The 17,973-nt window shown below is 40.5% G+C and overlaps 1 protein-coding gene across 1 annotated transcript in view; it reads right to left on the reverse strand.

Annotated features, from left to right (window-relative positions):
• Nucleotides 1-2,354: 2,354 nt before the first annotated feature.
• Nucleotides 2,355-17,973, reverse strand: part of LOC143419712 (polyamine-transporting ATPase 13A2-like) — a 43,296-nt gene continuing 27,677 nt past the window's right edge. Inside the window, exons 19-29 of the mRNA XM_076887079.1 lie at nt 16,527-16,638; nt 16,315-16,439; nt 15,971-16,161; nt 15,570-15,650; nt 14,367-14,446; nt 11,289-11,441; nt 8,571-8,667; nt 5,850-6,073; nt 5,582-5,733; nt 5,307-5,473; nt 2,355-2,686 (exon numbers count right to left, since the gene is read on the reverse strand). Coding sequence (XP_076743194.1) covers nt 2,540-2,686; nt 5,307-5,473; nt 5,582-5,733; nt 5,850-6,073; nt 8,571-8,667; nt 11,289-11,441; nt 14,367-14,446; nt 15,570-15,650; nt 15,971-16,161; nt 16,315-16,439; nt 16,527-16,638 — 1,529 coding nt within the window. The 3' untranslated portion in view covers nt 2,355-2,539. The remainder of the gene's footprint in view (nt 2,687-5,306; nt 5,474-5,581; nt 5,734-5,849; nt 6,074-8,570; nt 8,668-11,288; nt 11,442-14,366; nt 14,447-15,569; nt 15,651-15,970; nt 16,162-16,314; nt 16,440-16,526; nt 16,639-17,973) is intronic.

Genomic DNA, 17,973 nt, shown 5'->3' on the forward strand with positions numbered 1-17,973 from the left:
TTTCTCTCCTCACTCTCATAAACCTCCAAACTGTCTCCAAACTCTCACTAACTGCAACTCTCCATCAAACACCCACATTTTTGAATGAAGTCTGAGGGGTTTATATCGTTGTCATAGCTCGCGGCAAAGTTCGAACCACTTCATGAACCAGTCACGTGGTACAGCCGGGCAGCGAGGCTTCGGACGTCATCATTTTCAGCTCCTCCCATAAATGAAGCAAGCCTCGATACGCGCTTCGCGGAAACGCCCCCTCCATTACTCGACACACGCTCCGAAGCCTCGATACAGAACGTCCCATCACTACTTTTCTGTTACAAGCTGTCAATTTAATCGTATGTCAAATAACCTAATAAAAGACTCCATAAGAACTAATGTGTTTTCTTTATTACCCTATTTTAAATTCCCAATCCAACAATTAATCACTAACAATGCCAACAAGGTAATGGAACCCCTGGTCTCCATTACACCTTTATAGAGGCCAAACACTATTGTTGGACTGTATTAGTTAAGAAGAAAGAACAAATAAATGAATGAATTTATGCATTTAGCAAAACTTTAATGATATTTTAATCTTTATTGATTTTTTTTATTTCAGTGAGTGTTTAAGACAAAATCAATGTGGTCACTCAACTTGTTGCAAGCAGAAACAGAAAAGAAACAAGTGCTGCAGGATATTTCTACATAATTCTCTAATTTTAGAGATATTGCTCAAATTGAAGAAAGCAGCCCTGCATATTTTCATTTTTCCTTACAGTGTTACTGGAGGCCAAGCTAATGCTACGGAGAGTAAGAATCTGATTAGATACCATATTTCTAGGAATTTTAGGGGCTGTGTACTATAACCTCAGTTTCATCTGAATTTAGAATAATACAATTAGAGGTCCTCCAGGTCTTTGTCTCCAAGACATTCCTGCAGTTCAATTAATTGGTGTGTGTTATCTGACTTCATGAACAGATACAGTTGCATGTCATCTGCATAGCAAGAAAAATGTACGCTATGCCTTCTGATTATACATGCTTCCCTTAGACAGTATCATGAACAGTACAAAATAAAAGGGCAAAGACGAAATTAAACAATAACCTAGACTGGGTGAACTAAGATTAAAACATGAAAAAACCCTGAAGGTGAACATGAAGACCTGGAAACACGACATGAACATAACAGACAAAGCAGGACGATCGGAGAATGAATGAAAACTCAGACTAAACACACACATGAGGTGATCAGGGGACACATGGAGAAACAGCTGATATGAATGAACATAATGACACTACAGGGGAAGTGAAACTAAACACAGTGGACATGGACACGTCAGACTTCACAATAAAACAGGAAACATAATGACATGCAGACATGACAACACAAGCTTGACAACATAGGACACACATACATGAAACATAACAGACTAAGACATGGAGACTCAATATGACAAACTGATGAGGAACATACACATAAATAAACAAATACATGTATTTATAGTGTGTATGGGTACAGAGGGAAAAGGGGACTGGAGATGAGACATGGACATAACTACATACAAACAGAGCATGATGGCTGGGGGAAACACACGTGACAGAAGGAATGGGTCACAAGGGTAAAACATGTAAACAAGAGGAGACAGGAGACAAAAACATTACTGAAACGCATGAAGCGCGAGGGGGGCGTAAACATCGGGGCACAAGGGGAATTTCAAAAACAATGAACTATAACAGCAACCTAGGCAAAATGGGCATAAGATAACCAAATGAGACTTAAACACAAACAATAAACATCAAAATATAAGAAAACTCAAAACACTTGGTCAAATGACCCATGACTGTGACAGTATCATCAAAAGACCAAACTGTGAAACACAAGAATCTCACTTCAAAAACACGAGAATAACAATAAAACCCAAAAATACAAAAAAAAAAAACAGAGTACAAGCATCACTGATGAATATATGTCTTCATTGTTTTGGACAAGATGAAGATGTTTCAGTTATAAACCATCGTCAATGGAATAAAAAAAAGAAACCATAAAAACAGTATATGTATAGTATGTAAAGATCGGATGGCTGTAACTACAAAACAAGTTGAACATATCCATGCTTCATTAGCTAGCTCAGAAAAAACATAAAATGTCAGAGGTAAGGACATCAAAGCAGTGGGTATCACTGAACTGCTGTAACATCACAGTTGTTATTCATTTATGATATCATTAAGATTCATATCTAACTTAAACAAGACTAAAAGTTAAAAAAAAAAATCAGTGAAACATATCCAGATTTATTTAAATTGAAACTCTGAACAGAACCTGCTGACCAGCATTAACATGTTGATCTGACTGGTAAAAAGAGAGACAGAAAACTGTCACTTGAGGCTCTGTGTAGTTTAATAACCCATTAATTTGCTTCATAGTTACAAGCCTTACACGAGTTCCAAACATCAGCAAACAACACGCTTAGTGGCGTATTAGGAAGTATATGCAGGTAACACCCCACTTTTTCTTTATGAGAAGTAGTTTATCAAGCCTGGACAACCTGCAAATGTTCAGGATTCAGTTTTCCGCTTCACTGATTATCACATTCTCATCAAGGGGCTGCCAAAATCTGAGGTCAGGCAGGAGGCGTTTATACTGTTTCTTGGATGGACCTCTGTTCCACAATCGACGAAAGCAGTTTAAACAGCCACAGTCTATCAGTATCTGGGGAAAAATAACAATAGTCTGATAAAACAGGGCTTCTAGGAATACACCACACATGCAAGTGAAAATGGACACTGATAACATGGGCTTTTTAGAGCAGAAGTTTTGCCTGGAGAATATTAATAGTTCTGTAAAATAACCACTGTAGTAAAGCTGTGGTCAGAGATTCCTATTCACGCATTATGGGCAAGACAGTCAAGGGAATTTGGGGCTTATAATTATTTCCTTGAACTGTTCTCCTGGGTGGAATTAGTGTACACTATACATCTTGAATAACTTAAAAAAAAAACAGGTTTAATTTTATTTTGAATTTTCTCTCCGATCCACACAAGGTTAAAAGTACACATACATTCCCATTAATATTTATTTAGATGTCTAAGTGAACTGCGCATCAGATACATTAAGTCAGTGGTTCCCAAACTTTGTTTGCTGAGCCCTCCTTTGTATTACAAGAAAAATGTTCACACCCCCCCGCAGCACAAACACATCCTCCAACAACACACACCCATGGTTTGTTTTCAAACTACATTGCGGTTTGCACACATTTAGTAAACAATTAAACAACTAAAAGTAAACTGCAATAAATTACAGGTAGCAATGAAATGAAACTATTAACTCTTTTACACTACGTTGGGGTGATCGGTTGCCGGTTCGAGCCCCTGGCTCGGACAGTCTCGGTCGTTGTGTCCTTGGGCAAGACACTTCACCCGTTGCCTACTGGTGGTGGTCAGAGGGCCGAGTGGCGCCAGTGTCCGGCAGCCTTGCCTCTGTCAGTGCGCCCCAGGCTACATTGTGGCTACAATGTAGCTGCCATCACCAGTGTGTGAATGGGTGGATGACTGAATGTGTAAAGCGCTTTGGGGTCCTTAGGGACTAGTAAAAGTGCTATACAAATACAGGCCATTTACATCCACACCTTCACGGGTATTTTTGAAAATGCAGCCGTTTCTATGCGTTTGGGCCTTTCATCCACACGTAAACGGTATTTCAAATCACCGAAAACTGAGATTTTTTAAAAACTCAGTTCTTGCGTTTATGTGTGGACGAGGAATACAGAGTTCGTCACGCAACGTCAAAGGTATGTGCCTTTTTTCATGTTGCGTGTGTGCCACGTTATTGTTTATACGAGATGAATTTCTACAATGGCAAATAGAGACAAAATACTGTTAATCTTACCATCTTCAGTTTTTACACGCTTACATATACACACACAGTTACTGTCCCTCCATATAGAAAGGTAGAGGCATCATAGTGTAATTATTTTACGTGTAGTTGTTCTTTTTCTGTGTAACAATATTCAACATTGCTATCAATACATTTTTCAAAAACGGCTCTCTGTGCAAAATGGGTTCAAAAACATAAACAACTGTGGGAAAGTGTTTGTCTGTGATTTGGACAGCCCAGTGCGTGCTCCAGACTCAGGGGAAACTAATTATTCTATCGCAGAGACCTACCTTGGCACTTGTGCAGGTGAAGCCAAAGGAAAGATATGCTTCACCATATTTTCTAGTCTTTGTCTTGGAAGGAAGTTGGTTTGGAAACATATTTGGCGATGCTTCATCTCCTGCTTTGCGTTTGTGTGGGAGCCCCATCAAAAACCTGTACATTATGCTAGCAGTGTCCAAACACTCTTTTTTTTTCAATTCTTTTCATATGTGAAGTTGAACAATTTAGAGATAGTCCTCTTTCTTCACTGTTCCAACCATTTTGCACAGTGTACCAGTATCACTGCCAGCAAAAGAGCCAAGAACATGCTGCTAACAGGACCATGCTTGACAGCTGGTAGTGTTCACAGGTTTGGAAGCCTAAACTTTACCTAAACATGCCTCTTGTCATTGTCACCAGACAGTTCAATATTTGTCTCATCTGACCATCAAACTTTTCTCCAGAAGACATGTGGCTCGTCTATGTGGGCAGCTGCTTTTATTACAGATCAGAGGCTTCTTTTTTAGTTTTACACTCAAATTCCAAGGTGATTTAAAACTGGCTTCACTTTAGACCATGACACAGGTATTCCAGCAGTTTCCAGTTGAGGGCAGATTTGAGCCATGGTGGTTCCTTGGTTCTTCCTAAACATCCTAATTCATTTCCCCTGATCTGAGGCTGATAGTTTGGGTCTTTTTCCAGACCTCAGCGAAGTGGTGACAAATCTGAATAACATTTTATTACATACAGTCGTTTGAACTGATTATTTTGTAATCTGCAGCTGTTTGGAAATATTAATCTTCTAGAATGGACTTCTCAAACCTCCAAACTCAATGCTCTTGAAAATTTTGCTGACTATGCTTAATAGTTAGGTCAAACCAACCAATTTAAATGAAGTCGACTAATTATGCCAAGAAAAGTGGTCAAAAGCGCTTCTTCAAATTAAATCCAAACTTGCTTTTTAAAGTCATTAAACATGTATGCTGTACAATCATTCCACAATGGAACAAGAACAATTCAATCATTACAAACCCCAAATTACAATAACATTCATCCAAATGTTGAGAGGATGGAAACTTCTGACCAGAACTGTAAGTCACATTTAGCTGAAGACTGTGGTTGAACTTTTTTTTGTCCATGCTGATGTAAACCAACAATGTCACGAAGAGGGAAGTTGATGGTTTATGTCACTCACCTCCACAAGAAAACAAATTAAAAAGTTGATCGCAGCTACACCAACTAGCACCACTTTAAAGACCATATCGGAAATGTCGTACAGCTGAAGGAAAAATGCAGGCAGCGGATGCAAAACCAGCCAAAGCATCAGGCAGAGCTGGCTGAACAGCACAAGAAGGAACAACCCTGAAAACCAGAGAGAAAATTCACTGACTTCACTGTGATGACACATCCTTCATCATGTGACTGATGTACAGCCTTTTACCAAACCAACCCTAGATATTTCTGACTCACGATTTTGGCAGATTGGCTTTTTGTGAGGGTAGCCCTTCGTCACCACCACTGCCATGATGATGTACTGGAAACCTGACAGGTCAAACACACTGGTGTCCTCCATGTTTGGCAGATTGTCTGTCTCAAAAACAGTTGAATTGAGTGGAATATACCTAAAAACAAAAGGGGTGACTTATTTTTATTCATGGTTTGGTGAACAAAGAAGGAAATATGAAAATATTTCTTAACAACAATATGAACAAAAATCTGACTTTTTCTGTTTACAGACCATTTCTGTGAAGTGGTGATGAGGAGAGCAGCCACCTGTCCAAGGATGATCATGCATGTGTGAATGAACAGGCTGACTAGGATCGGTAAATTTAGCAGATTAGCTGGGGGTCTGAAGGTGTGCAGTTCCTCACTTGGACCTCCTCTCCCCATTACAATGGCCAGCAGAGTCACGAGAATGAAGTCAAAATACAGGAATTGGAAATCACCTAAAGTCGTCTTAACCTAATGAACACATTAACAGCATTTGTTGAGAAACTGATTTGTCGAAGTTGGAAGATTGTACTGAGTGCAATCAGTATGGACCTGAATAGAGCACCATTACTGGATAAACAACATGAACACCATACAGGTGTTCAGAAAGAAACAGCTGAAGACAACCAGTGTCTGCCAAGCCTTATCTGCACTTCTTTGAGTCAGCACTTTTTTTGACTTCTTAGACACTTACAGAGTATCTAAGAAGTCAAAGCTCCACTTTTGGTGAGTTAAATTCTAGGTGAGAGGCGGCAGGCAGGAATGGGTACACCTGTATTCTCCTCAGCTAGCTGGTTGTACTCTGGGGTTTTCCCCAGTGGATGGAAAAGTTTCCCTGTGCCTTTGGGTCAGGGAACAGGTTCTGACTGTTATTTCACCTATGCAACAAACACTTCAGAGTACCCAGCCTTCATCACTGAGTGAGTTGCTTAATCATGCTCCATCTGATGACTCCGTGAGCTGGAGGGGTGTGATTGGAACAGCCTGCCTGATCTAAACTTGAGTGGTGTTCTGTTTTGGACTTCTGTGTAAATCACAGTTTGCCACAAAGAGCTGTAGCTGCAAATTTGTTGGTGCCTGCAGTGGCGGTAATGCCCGAACCAAATGGTAGACACCAAAAATGAAGGGAGCTGTTAAGCATGTCTTTGTCCTGAATTTCTACCTTCCACTTGCAGCAGATGGCCACACCTCCCAGAGTTTGATTCTACCAGAGGTCTCTTCCTGTAAAAAGGGAGTTTTTCATTCCCACTCTCACCAAGTGCTTGCTTAACCCTTTAAGACCTACCATAGAACCAGCTCCGCCAGACCTTATCTTTATATTTTTACATGCTGTAGTGGCATTTTTGGGAGCATTTCAAGTTGCTATAAATCAATACAACCATTATAGCCCAAAGTTTAATAATATGTATGAATTAAGTGCATAATAACTACAAAAATTGCAAAAAAGTGCAATAAACTACGAAAAAATTGAAAATCGTTTTGGTTTTTTGTTTTTTAACATATATTTCTAGTTAGAGAAATTTAAGAGGTTTATCCCTCAAAACTGTAAATACAAAAAAGTTGCACAAAATAGTTTACAACAACAGGAAATTTATTTTGAGTTTCTTCATAGTTTTACTTTTGAGATACACCAATTTTTATATACTGCAGGAAAAACGAAAATAAATATTATAATGCGAATTTGCAAAAAAAAGCAGCATGTGCATCAAAATAAACTATTTCCAGCAGTGCAATTTGAGTTCTAAGTATCCCAGAAACTATACAGAAAAGCATAAAGTCAAACATGACTGTAAAAAACACCAGTGTAGGCTTTTAAAACCCTGATGGTAAAAAACTACATTTCCCGCGAAAATGACGTCACTTCCGGTTTCGGACAGGTAATGCCAGACATGCGATAGTTCACGCTGACGTTTATTCCAACGTAGGAAGTGTTACGAACAGCTGATTGGATCGGCAAAAATATAATGTTTTTGCTGCTGCAAGTGCTTTTTATGCAATTTTTGCAAAGCTATATGTGGAAGGAGACTGTGACCTGGTACAAGCTAACATGTAAGTACAACTCCTCCGGTTTCATATGCAAAAAAATGATTGCGCTAGCTTACGTGGTTCCGGTTCTACAGGGATTTAAAAATAGTTAAGCAAAACGCAAAAGGAGCGTGCCCGCTCTGACCAGTTATAAAGGGTTAAAGGGGGTCATCTGATTGTTTGGGTTTTCTCTCTATTATTTAGGGTCTTAAACTTAAAATATAAACCTTGAGGTGACTGCTGTTGTGGTTTGGAGCCATATAAATAAAATAAATGACTTTAAGTTAAATAAAATGTATTTAAATCAAGCTGAAAAAGGACTCTTATTGGGCTTGGTTAAACTCTAGAGGCAGCTGATGGGTACTGGCATGTTGGACTGCAACTCTGACAGTGGCTGAAGTAAAAATTCAGGTATATGAGTTCAGTGAGGATGTGAAACAAGACTTTTGTTTGGGCTCAAATCGAGGATCTCGTAACTCACGCATTAAACCTGTAATGCAAATAGAATCTAGGGATAAGGGAGGCAATTTGTCTATCACTGGGGATGAGGTCACGGAGGTAAATGAGCAACTGCTCTGTTGTAGAGCTTGAGAGATTATAGCTCTCAGAAAGCTGGGAAATGACTCAACATCCCCCTGGAAAAACTGAAAGAGGAACATGGGAGGCTGACAGTGGCTGCTCTGCTTAGGCTGCTACCCCTGCGACCTAAATGTGTATAAGCAGCAGAAAATAGACAGTCAAATGTTGCTTATTCTAGAATATTTTGGTTTATTTTGCATTAAAACACTCTGAAGATAGGGGGCACATCTGGATTAAAAAATGAATCAAAGTAACAACATGTTAGTGCAACTTTACACTAAAGCATTTCAGATGAAAAAAATCAAAGATGAATGTTGAAAAAGTTAAATGTGAAGGAATGATGTTCTTCTTTCCTGCTACTCACCGTGCAGAGGATGATGACAGAGCAGAACTGAACCAGGCTGTATAGAGACATGTATCTGAAAAGACTGAAGGAGGTGACCAGAGAACATCGGCCCTCTCTGAATGGATAAGCAGGAAAAATTATTGATTATTTTTTGTTTGTTAAGGAATGTTTGTTTGTTAATTGTTTTGTTAATGTGCATGATGGATGCCCTATTAGTCATTCAACTTTATATTTGACATACTGTATAGTAGGGACTTAATACAGTTTATTCTGTTCTGATAAACTTTGTTTTTCACTGTTGTTGGAAATTTATTTTAATTATAAGTAGATAACATATAAGCATATTGGAGAAAGAGGTAACCCATAACAACGATGCTCAGTGGCTAGCGGATCTAAGCTGAGTGAAAGCAACATCAGCAAAAAGGAACATGCGAAGCTGGAGAAGTACCAAGAGCTGAGAAGAGAACTTGAGAATATGTGGAGGGTGAAGGTAACAGCGGTCCCCATGGTAATCAGAGCACTCAGTGCAGTGAGCTCCATGCTAGGTGAATGGGTCCAGCAGATCCCAGGAACAGCACTGGAGATCTCCTTCCAGAAGAGCTTAGTCCTAGGAACAGCTAAGATACTGCGCAGGACTATCAAGCTCTCAGGTCTGGGGTAGAGAACCTGAGCTTGAATGACAAAGACCGTCCCTCAGAGTAAGAGGGAATTTTTTTATTTTTATATATATGTATGTAGTGGGCAAAATATGTAATAAAGACATCACTAATTTTCTACGTAAATATATTTCTAAAGGGTGTTATTGCCATGATATTATCACCAAATGTTGGTCACAAACTGTCCAATTCACACATGTAAAGAAATCAAACCATAGATGTCCATAGATAAGTTATATATGATAATGAGAAATAGTACAGGGACAAAGTTGAACACGCTACTGAACTGTATTAACTACGTTGTACAAAGCTGCCATTACATGTTGGTAATGGCAGCGTCAAGACACCTCTTGTATGGTGAAACTAGCCACATGCATTGGTCAGAAGTAATTTCGGCCCATCCTGAAATTTTTGCTGGCCCCTTCTATGAACTCTGAACTTCTATAAAATTGCCCCATGATGACAGGATGGGGCAATGTCTCTCAATGGTTTCACCTGAAACCTTGCTGATAGTGACTGACACCCACTTTTACTCCTTAGCCCATGTGCTCCAAACAGGGCTTAAAATCTAGGACTCTCCACAAATTCCTCTTAGAACTGAAGAAGCTTTTCAGATGAGAGGTAAAACTTCTTCTAGAAACTTAAATAAGTCCAGAAGCTTTTCTTTCCTCTCTGTTAGGAGTGGAGTGGAGATAGCATGGGGGAAAAAAGGACTGTACACAACTCTGAAAAGAGACCCAGAAGGAAGGCAACTAGCCCTTACCAACCTCAGTAGGCGTCTCCATTTGTCTACACAATTTGTGATCAAGACTGCCACTCATGGATAGGGATGGCTATCGTTTAGGTTTTATCCGATACCGGTGCCAAACCGGTACTTTTGAAATGGTGCCGGTGCTTAAAGAATGGAGAACACAAACCTTGTCCAAAAACCTCTCATGTTCAGCTGGTTTTTGTAAAAAGATAACAATGTTAGCCTTTTCTGCAGCTATGGGGCCTATATGGTATCATTCTTGGCTGGAAGCAGTGCTTAAACAATGGAAAAACACAAACTTTGTCCAAAAAACTCTCATGTTTAGCTGTTTCCCACTTTACTTTGGTCATTTTAGCCTTTTTGGCCAGGGTGAAGGTTGTACCTGCCATCAAACAAGAAGACAGCCGCATGTAACTACGACGGTGTTCACTAGTTCACCTTACATGCATCAAATTAATAACGTGGTTAGCTTACTCAATGTAAATTACACACGAACAACATTAAGCTACATGCCCAGAGAAGAACAGCTGCTGCTGCCATCATCATCTGTCATCATTTCTGCTACACTGGCAGGGCTAGGGGCCAGGACTCTCCTCTTCGGGTTCTTGGAGGATGTTGCTAACTCCGGGTCTGATAACAGGCACCATATCCGCAGTAGATGTGCTCGGTGTGAGGTCTCGCAGCAAGCTGTGAAATACGGTGCATATCTCGACTTTTAAAAAAACGCTATGTGTCGCCAGGTGTTTCATCAGATTCGAGGTGTTACTTCCTTTGCACAGTATCACAGTATCAGCTTAAAGCACTTGTTGCAGGCTGCTGAGTTTGCATATTTTGCTGTTAAGTACAGCCAGACTTTTGACCACTTCGCCTTGGGCATTTTTAATCTGTAGCTCTGCTCTAAAAGAACGTACGTACCTTGGCCCGCCTACTATCTTTGGAAAGGTAAAATGATTGGCTAGTATCCAAAGTGTATGACATCTCAGGAAAAAAAAAGTACCTTAATGTGCGCTGCTTTTCGGTCTGGTTACTACCGTTTATGTCAGAACCGGTGCCATTATGGCACCAGATACCGGTACCCATCCCTACTCGTGGATAGGACTTCTCAGTCATTCACACCGATACCTTAAAGGTGTTTCCACACCTGTCTGGATGCTAGTGTACATACCTTTAAGTATTTCTTGGTAAATATTACATGCGATTTAAAATGTTTAAATTACCTTTATTAATAAATATGCCCTTAGTAGTGGGCTATATGATAAAGTGTTACCTTATTTGCTAGGTTGTTTATTTTATTGTTGTTTGGGCTTTTAAATCATTCTGGTTTCTAACCTGATAAGCTGAGGCACACAAGTGATGTTTTCAGTTTTGGAAGTAAAAGGTGCAGCAACTGAGGCTTCCGCTTCAGACAGAGAAATCCCGACATCAGCAGCTCTCAGTGCCCCGCAGTCATTGGCCCCATCCCCACACATGCCTACACGGTATCTGCAATAGTAAAAACAATTGGTGGCCTTTATTATTATTACCATATCACCCACCTGTTTTATCACACCTGACATGGCAGAGTTCATCCCCCTCTCTTCAAGATGTGAATCTGATGTCTTTTGTTGCAAATCTAATCTGATCTAATCTGTTGCTAAATCTCTTGCTGTTTGTGGGCCTTTCTGTCCTAAGTTTAGTGTTCAACAAGTGAAATGCTCAGATGGGCTAAGATCAGGTGACTGACTTGCCCATTAAAGAATATTCCACTTCTTTGCGTAAATATACTTCTGGGTTGAGTTGGCTGTATGTTTTGTCATTGTCCATCTATGTTATCAAACACCATTCAATCAGTTTGACTGCATTTAGCTGGTTTTGAGCAGACAGTATGTCTCTGAACACCTCAGAATTCATTCAGCTGCTTCAGTCCTGTGTCACAGGATCAATAAACACTAGTGTCCTAGTGCCACTGGCAGCCATGCATACCCAAGCCATAAAACTGCCTCTGGCATGTTTTACAGATGATGTGGTATTGGATCATTGGACCACTCCTTCTCCACACTTAATTCTTGCTATCAGTGGTGGTCCTAGCCTGTTTGGCGCCCTGGGCGAACACTCCCTCAAGTCAATTGTCCAATGACCTTTGGTCACTTTAAAAATAGGGTGGGACAAGTGCCTTAAGGGGACTGTTGATGTGATTTGATGCTGCATAAGTAAAACTGAATTGAAATTATGCATGCTAAGGAGCTGAAACTCCTAAATCCTTCATCCAATTTGAATGTGGATACCTTCAAATGAAGCTGAGAGTCTACACATTTATTCCATGTCTGTTATATAACTGCAATTGGAATTTTTCACTAAACACTTATATAAAAAAAAATCTGTCAGTTTGGACATCAACAGTTTTTTTTTGTCCACATACACTAGTGATGGGTCGGTCGCGAATGAAATGGCTCTTAGAGCCGGATCTTTGAAGTGAACGATGCGAGCTGGCTCCTTATTGGGAGCCGTGGGTTTGTTTGTTTTTTTCTTTCTCCTGCCCTCTCTTTCACTTTGTTTTGTTTCACGCTGCAAGTCACCCTTGTGTTTGCGCTGAGCAGAGATGGCAAACAGAGCCTTGTGTTTGCTCCAGGATGCTCGGGGCCGTGTTGAGCTTTTGTTACCTAGTGGCTACACAAGCCAGGAAGTACCAACAATCGGATTGGGTGTGTGGTAGTAACAGGTAAATGAAGTCTTTTTTTTTTTTAAGCATTTGAATATATATATATATGAGTGTTTATGTAATAATACAAAAACAATAGACATATGAATTTGATTGTGTAATCTAAGTGATCTAGGTAGCTCTGTTTTGGAAGTTCAGTTAACGCTAGAAATGTGTTTTGGAGTTTGTATGTGTTCCGTCTCTAGGGGCCCCTATAAATATTTATATATAAACATACATAAAGAAAACCACGTTTTTTTTTTACATTACTTATTCCTTTTGTGCATAATTTTATATTGTTGTTGATAATTAATTAATTAAAGCAACAAAACAACCTGAAGAGCCGGTTGGGAGCCGAAAGAGTCGTCTCTTTTTAGTGAGCCAAGCCGAAAGAGCCGGTTCCCTAAAAAGAGCCGGAAATCCCATCACTAGTGTGTATGTTAGTGATGGGATTTCTGGCTCTTTTTAGAGAATTGGCTCTTTTGGCTCAGCTCACTAAAAAGAGACGGCTCTTTCGGCTCTTCAGGTTGTTTTGTTGCTTTAATTAATTTATAATTAACAATAATATATTATATGCGGTGGCCCCTAGAGACAGAACACGTACAAATTCCAAAGCACGTACAAACTCCAAAACACATTTCTAGCATTAACTGAACTTCCAAAACAGAACTACCTAGATCAGCAATCCCCAACCCCCGGGCCACGGACCGGTACCGGTCCGTGAGTCATTTGGTACCGGGCCGCGAGAGTGAGACTCGGGTGTGAAATGTATGGTTTTCAGGGTTTTTATCGGTTTTTAGCGTTATTATGTTATCGTTTTTTTTCTTTAACTCGGTTTTCCTGGGTCTTTTCACATGTGCTATGAATAAATCTTATTTTTTTCGGTACCGGTACTAGTTTTATTTTGTTGTATTTATCCGTGACACCTTAAAGGCCGGTCCGTGAAAATATTGTCGGGCACAAACCGGTCCGTGGCACAAAAAAGGTTGGGGACCGCAGACCTAGATCACCTAGATCACTTACATTACACAATTGACAGCATATGTGTATTGTTTGTGTATTTATAACAAATTTAAAGTGAAAGAATACAAAACACTGCGAACCACAACACAATTAACTATAAATTAAAATATGAAAACAAAAAGAAGATGCATATTCTCTGTCATATGGACCTGCATGAATAAACTTTCTGAATCCTTTATCATCCGCAACTGAAAATAGTTGTGGATGATTGCTATACCTTTCTAATGTGACATTGTTGTCCCTGGCTCTCTTTCTCTGTCTCTCCCTATCCGCTCTGTTCCTGTGCTACTGCAAGCGTAACTACTTCCCCTCCCCCCTCTTCCCAGCGCAAAGCACAAGGCTCGTGTGCGGAGTGAAGCGGAAAAAAAGTTCGAGAGAGAGGGTGAGAGAAAGTAAAAAAACCAACGGCCCGCGATAAGGAGCCGGCTCGCGTCGTTCATGTCAAACATCCGGCTCTAAGAGCCATCTCGTTCGTGACTGACACATCACTAATACAGACACACACACACACACACACACACACACACACACACACACACACACACACACACACACACACACACACACACACAAACAAACACATAACCTCACAGTAATGAGGACCTGATTGTGGATACTCCTGGTGTTTTATTTCTTACTCCTTTCTTGTTCATCTTTCATGTTTAGTGTCTGAAATAAAAAAAAACACAAACAAAAAAAACACTCACCCCAGGTTCTGTAGCTCCTTTACTAGCTGGGTTTTCTGCTCAGGGACCATTCGTGCAAATATTGTGGCACGCATCAAAACCTGTAGTGACAGCAGGTAAGTCGTAAGCTCATTAGTAAGGTTCACTGTCAGCAGGGATCCAGTTTTGTATTTTTACAAATACAAAAAAAAAATTACAAATTTACGTGAAAAGGGAAGGACCCTCTCTGAATCAAGAATGGGGCCTAAGGGTACATCTGCCATCATCTTACAATGCTGTGATTGAAGCCATTCCCCAACTCTCTGTAAATGGTACTCATGGGCAGTGGCGGTCCTAGCCTGTTTGGCGCCCCGGGTGAACACTCCCTCTGGTGCCGGAGACGACAATAAAGTTTACTTTGACTTCAACAGCGAGCAGGTGCACCGAGGGCTCTCGTGCTCACTTTTGACGTTTCGAAAAAACATCGGTGCAAATTATAAGTCTGTATCATAATGTCCGGTGTTTTCGTGTTTGTTGTTTTGTTTTTATTTTGTTTCTATTTTGCAATTTGGTTATTAGATGCTGCTCCAGCCAGCCAGAGAATCCCCTGCCGCCCTGCCCTCTCCTCCCTGTGCCGCAAGCAGCAGGCGCACCTCGCAAACGGAGGGCGCCCTTACTCCCAGCAATTGTGCGGCAGAAAACCGATCGATGCCTGTGACATTCCCGATATGCGCTGGCATGATGTCGGGGCAGCATGAGTACGAGCAATTTTTCTTTGCTTGCCGATGCCCGTGATGCCGCCCCCCACCATGATGCCGCCCCGGGCAACCGCCCATGTCGCCCGTATCAAAAACCGCTACTGCTCATGGCCATTGATCAATAAGCTTTGATCAGGGGTTGTTGATCAATGGTCATGAGAATTTGAATGATTATGATGAAGGAACTGACCTCCCAGCCCATTGTTCCTTCAGTGAGCTGGTTTCTGTCATTATGCAAATGTACTGTTTATAAGATTTGGGGAAACCTGCAGTCAGCTGAGACTGAAGAAGTCACTTGGATGAGTGACGAAATGTTTCTGGCACTGAAAACGCTACGTCCAGATGAACAGAATCAACTTTTGGAGATTTTTACAAATATTATGACAATTCAAGCAAAGCTTTTTTTTCACCTGGTGTGGACTTACATTCATTCCTCTAGTTTTCCAAAATCACATTATTCTCACAGAGAATACACAGCTCACTTTACCTTCGGGAGATATTCAGGGAAATGGTCACAGAGGGCAGCAAACGACTTGCCATCAATAGCCAAGTGATAGTCAAAAGGACCCTGACGCAGATCAGAGAGGAAAAACGAAACATCAGCGACAGTATCCACACTCTATCCTGACATTTGAAAAATTCATCTCATGGTTGTATGGTTATCCATGTCACAGTGAAAGAGTTTAGTTTAGTATAAAATGCTCCAATCACCCAGTGATGCATTGAGCAATCATTTGCTCTCATATGTGTAGACACACAGATGTCCTGGGATGATATCAGTGATGATGTATGGTTGGATGTTTTTTAACTTTGGTTTAACTTTAACCTCAGAACAGAGACCACCTGTCGGTAATAGAGTACAATCCAGACTGAAGACTAGACTGCTGCATGAATAAGAATCTGAGTAATAACCTCTGCTGGACACTGGTCAGGATTGGTTCCTTGGTTTTCCAATCTGAATTTCAGGGTGGGGGCAGCCTGGTCAGTGTGGGCAGTCGCTGTGACAAATATCACATTTTCATCAGATCCCACCATCTTACAGCTTTTTGCGACATTAACAGCTGTCATAAGGTTGTCTCCTGTGTGAATGAGGACAAAACAGACAAAGCCTCATGATCATCCACTGAAATATTTAATTTTGATATTTATGTCAAAGACCAAAGATCAGAGAAACTGTGATTGTGTCTGAAACGTCATGCTTTACACCAAGAGACGTTCACAAAATTCCTCACCAGTGACCATCACACTGCGAATGTTTACGTTTCTCAGGACGTCAATGACTCCTGCACTCTCAGGCTTTAATAGGTTCTTCATCATCAGGAACCCAAGGAAATACATTTCCTTTTCTACTTCCTCTCTGTGGACACAAAGCCAGAGCTGTTGCAGCTTATTTAAGCAAAAGAAAGAGAAAATTAACTTATTCACATCGCTGAACTGTTCTCACCGTTCAATGTTGTTCAAATCAGAGTCCACATCTACTTGTTTATAAGCCAGTGCAAGCACACGGAGGCCTTCACTGGTGTATTTGCGCAGTTTGCTGGAGAATTGTGCCGGCACTGTCATGTAAAAGCAGTGAATGCAAAAGACATGAATTTAAGCAAAAATAAAAAAATAAAAAATCCAAATCACTGCAAATGAACTACACCTACACATTTGAAAGAAGAAGGAATTACTTAAATATGTCTAAAACATCTTAGTGAATTTTACTTTAAAGTTTTAGTAACCAAAAATAACAACTTTGCAAAAGTTGTTAGCCACCCCTAATTTTTTGATCATTTGCAAGAAAAAAAGGAATATGTGCAGTGTTTACGGAATAATTCACACATACACAGAACTACAGTACATACGGTTAAAGGTCAATATTTGGTTTAAGCATCTTTATTCTTCATTATAGAGACTGAACTCTCTGAGGAACCCCTCTGTAATTTCTTTATGCATCTTCAGGAATAGCTCCTCTGGCTTCTTGAAGGTGCAATCATTTTTGCCAGGTCTTTATCAATTGAGTTCTGTCTTGCTGGGGTCACAGACTTATGCAAAAACTGTCTAATAGAGCTCTGGGTTGGTTTAGGTGGTTGTGGTGGTATACTGCATGATCCTGTAGGTGCAGCAGCAACAGCAGCAGTAGATGCACGGTTGATCTGATATCCTCGTGTTGGTGTTGTTCCCAGATCATCATAATAAATGTTGTTCCAGGATCAACATTGCAAGTGACCAATCAGAATGTTGTGACGTCATACTTTTGCGACTTCGGGAAAAACCGGTGTAAAACAAAAAACTGTACTAAAGCTGCGTGAAACCGCCTCTGTCCGCCGATCAACGGACCCTGACCCTAACCCTAACCGTAACCCTTTAATAAACAGTAAGCAGAATTGATATTGTCCTTGCAACATTGGAATTTCATAAATGCACGAATGGCTTGGCGCCAAAAGAATAACGTCACAACAATGTGATTGGTCACTTGCAATGTTGAACCTGGAACAACATTTTCATGATGGTCTGGGAACAACACCAACACGAGGATATCAGATCATCCGTAGATGCACTGGCACCTTCATTAATATCACACTCAACTGACTGTGTTTTATCTTCCCATTGCACTGATGGGTGGACAGTTCTCAGGTGCCTGTGCAGGTTGTTTGTGGAGCCGACTCTATATGATATCCTTTTCTTGCAGACTCTACACTCTGGTTCCAGATTTTGCTTCTTCTCTCCATGTCACTCATTTTCTTTACGCCCCTCCTCCATCTGCTTGGTGCAAACACAAGGCTCTTGTGTGGTGTGAAGTGAAGCAAAGTGAGAGAGTGAGAGGGTGAGAGAAATAAAAAAATAAAAAAACACGGCTCCTTCCCATCGTTTATTTCAAAGAGCTGGCTCTAAGAGCCGTTTCATTC

The sequence above is a fragment of the Maylandia zebra genome, linkage group LG7, assembly GCF_041146795.1.
Source record: "Maylandia zebra isolate NMK-2024a linkage group LG7, Mzebra_GT3a, whole genome shotgun sequence".
NCBI lineage: Eukaryota > Metazoa > Chordata > Actinopteri > Cichliformes > Cichlidae > Maylandia > Maylandia zebra.